Source organism: Carettochelys insculpta, chromosome 3, assembly GCF_033958435.1.
Source record: "Carettochelys insculpta isolate YL-2023 chromosome 3, ASM3395843v1, whole genome shotgun sequence".
NCBI lineage: Eukaryota > Metazoa > Chordata > Testudines > Carettochelyidae > Carettochelys > Carettochelys insculpta.
In genome coordinates this window covers 6547371-6552301 of record NC_134139.1, presented here as the reverse complement: position 1 = coordinate 6552301, position 4931 = coordinate 6547371, and the positions used below count along the sequence as shown (strand labels likewise).

Sequence of the window (4931 nt, the reverse complement as noted above, 5' to 3'; positions counted from 1 at the left end):
TAAGACTTTGGTCCATGATGTTCTTTGCGCAACCGTGTGGGAGAGGCAGGCTTTAGAACTATAACGCCCTTTGCGTCCCAAACGTAGAGGCTACCGGCGAGTGGGGCGGGCTATGGGGACGAGTTGTTTGTTTTTTGGTTCTCATGACTTTTGCTGGGGGTGGGCTGGGGGGGGGGGGTTGGGGAAGCAGCATCTTGTGTTATTGCAGCCGTTGCCTTGCTTGCCTTGGTGGACAGATTTCTCGACCCCCCTCGCTGTTTCATCCCCCCTCCCGCGCTTCAGCACGCGTCTCTTTTCTCGTCCAGATTGGCCGCGGGTCGCATTCAATAGAAAGAGGTTAATTTCCTTCACAAAGGTGAAGGGGGTGAGGCTTTGGGAAGCTACTGTGCGGAGACAGACAGACCCTTTCTTTATTTTTTAGCTACTTGATTAGACCCCTTGATTTAGCATCTGATGTCAAACAGCAGACAAAATGCACCAACTGAATTAAAATGCATGAGGCCGCAAAGGATTATGTAAAAGAAGTTAGCCAGACTGGGGAGCATGATAGATAGACAGACAGATAACGATGAACCAGAGATGCGTTTTATTTTCAAGAAATAACACCGAGGTTGTCCCATTATATTAATTTACCAGAATGCGCAATTGCATTTTCAGTAACTCAAGAGTTTTTTTTTAATTAAAACCCCCACCCCCCAAAGGTCAAATACTCCTCCCCAGCCTGCAACTCCAAAATGCACCAGATCAACAATTTGCTTTACCGACAAACAGTTTATTTAAGATCATAACTTTTGGGGGAGATTCTGGACAATTTAGCGCTGGATGTTATGACTAGAATAACCAGCCGTCAACCCCTTGAAGAATCCTCTGCTAATCAAAATACCAGCATGTATGTTTCTCCTGGAAATGGCTTCCCCTCATTTCCCGAGGATTCTTCCTTGGCAGTACAGTTAAGGTTCTGATTTTCAGACTCCCGTGGCAATCTCCTAAAATGTTTCCTTTGCAATTACTTTCCCCCGCACCTTCCCCCCCCCCCCCCGCCCAGCACCATTTCAGCATTTCCTCGGGCTTGGGAGCTTTTAAACAATTCACAACCTACATTTTCTTTCTCTTCCCCCCTCCCCCCCCGCCCCATCGCCAGTTTGCATATTGAACCCTCCTGACATATTTCTGACCATTCTTCTCCTTTGTTGCTATTTTGCTCCAGAACCGCGGGTAATCCCCCCGATTGGAGATGCTGCTCATTGTCATGCTGATGGACATTTCCATTTGGCAGATCTGTGCCCCCCGGAGGAGACACACAAAGGCCAGGCACGTGTGCCTTCCTATAGAAAACCATCAGACCGTGAAAAGAGGAGGGGCCAGGCGTGTGCCTTTAGCCGGGAGGGGCCAGGAGTAAAGGGTGGGGGGATCGGAGGAGGGGGCGAGAGGAAAGAACGAGCGAGGCCGGGAGAAACCCCTCAGGTACATCTGCCATACCTAGCAAGCGACCCCGCTGTCCCTGCCCCTTTCTGCAGCCTGCACCCTCCCACACTCACCCAATCCATCGGAGCCGCGGGGCGCGCTGATTGGCTCGGGGATGGAGCAGCAGGCTCGAACAATGGCATCCTCTCCCCTTAAAAAGAGTGCAGCGATCCGGGCAGGGGCAGACGGGGCGCCCGGCAGACAAGTGCAAAGGGGACGGGCCGCGGCGCGCCGCTCGGGAGTCTGTGCCGGCTGCGGAGCCCTGGCCGGATGGCAGGAGCCGGCAGCAGCAGCACCAGCCGCAGCGCCTGAGCAAGGCAGCCGGCCGGAGCCAGACGCGCCAGCCTTCCCCGCAGATCCGCGCCCCTGCCGCCGCCCCTAGTGCCTTGCCCGCCGGCCCAGCCGCCAAAGATGCCCCGGGGCTTCCTGGTGAAACGCAACCGGAGGGCCACGCCGATCTCCTACCGCGTCCGCTGCGGCCAGGAGGGCGAGGCCGAGCTGCTGCTGTTTGCCGGCGGCCAGCAGCGCTGCTCCCCGCCCCTCCCCTCCAACGGCCCCGATCCGGGGGCCCCCGCCGCGCCCCGGGGGCCGCCGCCGCCCCCCAAGCCGGTGCAGTTCGGCACCCCCGAGGCCGCGTGCCAGGCGCTGTACAGCCCCACCCGCCCGGTCAGCAAGGAGCACGAGAGGAAATCCCTGGAGCGCAGCTTCAACCTGGGCTCGCCGGTCTCCGCCGAGTCCTTCCCGGCGCCGGCCGTGCCGGGCCCCATGGACCCGCTGCTCTTCGCCCCGGCCGACCTCAAGCTGTGGGCCGCCGCCGCCGCCTCCTCTTCCTCCTCGGGCCCAGCGGAGACCAGCGGCCCCCGCAGGGACTCCCAGGGCTCGCGCGGCAGCCCCCCCAGCGACGCCCCCTGCAGCGGCCCGGCCAGCGCCAGCAGCCTGTCCGCCCTGCTGCCCGCCTCCTCGGGCCGCCCCCAGCCCAAGCGGCCCCCCGCCGGCCCGGAGCCCGCCAAGCACAAGCCCCCGGCCGCCAAGAAAGCCAAAGCCATCCGCAAGCTGAACTTCGAGGACGAGGTGACCACGTCGCCGGTGCTGGGGCTGAAGATCAAGGAGGGGCCGGTGGAGCCGCCGCGGGCGCGGGGGGCGGGCGGGCCGGGCCCGCGGCCGCTGGGCGAGTTCATCTGCCAGCTGTGCAAGGAAGAGTACGCGGACCCCTTCGCCCTGGCGCAGCACAAGTGCTCGCGCATCGTGCGCGTGGAGTACCGCTGCCCCGAGTGCGACAAGGTCTTCAGCTGCCCGGCCAACCTGGCCTCGCACCGCCGCTGGCACAAGCCGCGGCCGGCCCCGCCGCCCGCCGCCAAGGCGCCCGAGGAGCCGCCCAAGGAGGCCGGCGGCAGCTGCAGCGGCAGCGAGCGGGACACGCCCAGCCCCGGCGGCGGCGGCGGCGGCGGCTCGGAGTCGGGCTCCGAGGAGGGGCTGTACGAGTGCCCCACCTGCGCCCGCCGCTTCCGCCGCCAGGCCTACCTCCGCAAGCACCTGCTGGGCCACGAGCCGGGGCCCGGCCCGGCGGAGAGCCCCGGACCCGCCTCCAGCGAGTGCCACCTGTGCCCCGTGTGCGGCGAGACCTTCCCCAGCAAGGGCGGCCAGGAGCGGCACCTGCGCCTGCTGCACTCGGCGCAGGTCTTCCCCTGCAAGTACTGCCCGGCCTCCTTCTACAGCTCGCCCGGCCTCACCCGCCACATCAACAAGTGCCACCCCTCGGAGAACCGGCAGGTCATCCTGCTGCAGCTGCCCGTGCGCCCGGCCTGCTAGGCCCCCGCGCCGCGGCCGTGCCTTCGGCCCCTGGCCCGTTCCGACGTGACCACACCGGCGCTGGGGGCAGTGAGACTCGAACCCACGTGTGCCAGTGTCTGCTGGGTGGGGATCCGTCCGCCCTGCGCTCGGCCCCCGAACAGCGGCCCCTGTCGGATCGCTAGGGACCTCTTAGAAAGTCCTGGTCCCCCTCTGCCCCCACCCCCTCTCTGTGTACGTAGCCTAGGGGTGCAGTTGGTTGGGGTCCCCCACCCCCCTTTCTGTCAATCTCCGAGAATAATGCCTTTATATTTCACAGGCTGTAAATTGAATTTACCACATGATTAGCTTTATTATGGCTTGTGAACTGCTGGAAGCTGGCTTTACCCCCGCCCCTCCCCCTTTTATGTGAACAAATAAAGCGGCTTGGTTTTGTTTTCCTTAGTAGAGCCACGAATGCCTTGACTCCACTGCTGATGGTCTCCAGAAAATGCTGTAGAAACTGCCTTAACTATATGACCTGCCAACTTTCTTTTTCCGGTGGTTTGTTTGTCCTTAGCGAGGTAGAATCACGCGCTGCCTATATGTATATGTTGATTTAAGTAATTGTTATTTATTCTTTATTTATTTATATTAATTATGAAGATGGATATTATTTGATGGTGAATATTTTAATGCGCTTGCCCCTCCCCCTTCCTACCATTTCACTGTGCATTTTAGAAGAAGATCTTGTTTCTAAAGGGATCTGCTAAAAGGTTTTAACTTTTCTACCTAGAATACCACACAATCTTGATCATTTTATCCTGCCTCAAGGGCACAGACCGCCCCTGTGTGCAACCGACAGCTCTTACTTTTAGATGCAATCTCTTTTCTACACACATTATTTTCTTAACTGTTAGCTATTTATAGAATGCTTCGATAGAACTGTTTCAACTGTATAACTATTTACTATTCAAATAAAAATATTTTCAAATGCAAATGCACATCCTGTCGCGTCTCCTGTTTCTCATTTAGTCCGGCTGGAAAGGACACCCTCCCCGCGCCCCTTAAACCGAAGACAGGGCTGTTCTTCGGGTCTCCGGAAAAGAAGCTGCAACAGTGTGTGTGTGTCTCCGACGGTAACTTGCACAGGCGGGCTGGCTACAGCCTTTCAGGGGTGCGGGGGGTGATTTTTTTCCCCTTCCCCTGCGGGTGTTGTGAGTGAACCTGCAAAGCCGGCATTTCATGCAAACCGCCCGGGGAGCGCAGCGGCTCCCCTCCTCCCGGCACCTGGGTTTCCGTGGGCAGCTTTAACCCCCCGCAAGAGGAACACAAGGTTGGAGCCATTGGCTACCTGGCCATTGCTCTGCGCGCGGGGTGGGGGTTGTCGTTCCTATTGCAAAGGCACCAGGCAGCCCATGACTGTCACCCCCAAGTGCTGCAAGGAAGGACGAACCTGGCGGTCCGCCTGCTCCCGCCCCCTGGCGCTTGCTGCTTTCCCGGCCCGCTCCCCCAGTGCTGCAGGGGAACATAGCGGAATATCAGCCCCGGAGCAGGAAGAAGCCGAGCCGCGAGCTCCCGCCCCATGTCGCGGGGCCGGAAGCCCTGGGACGTAGCACAGCAGCGCTTGCTGCACGTGGCTTGTTAGTGCTGAGCTGAGCGGTGATTTGGATGGGCGCGGGCGCCCCGGCCAGCTCCGC

At 60.1% G+C, this 4931-nt stretch overlaps 1 protein-coding gene across 2 annotated transcripts; it reads left to right on the top strand.

Moving 5' to 3' along the window:
- Nucleotides 1–1875: 1875 nt before the first annotated feature.
- On the top strand, nucleotides 1876–3557 carry INSM1 (INSM transcriptional repressor 1). 2 transcript variants are annotated; one of them, XM_074988440.1, is made up of 2 exons: nucleotides 1876–2267; nucleotides 2331–3557. In XM_074988440.1, exons 1-2 carry the CDS (start codon nucleotides 1876–1878, stop codon nucleotides 3271–3273), a joined length of 1335 nt encoding a protein of 444 aa, XP_074844541.1. In that variant the 3' UTR covers nucleotides 3274–3557. The 2 variants fall into 2 exon arrangements, with proteins under 2 accessions (XP_074844541.1, XP_074844540.1); XM_074988439.1 differs by having other exon boundaries at nucleotides 1876–3557.
- Nucleotides 3558–4931: the final 1374 nt, after the last annotated feature.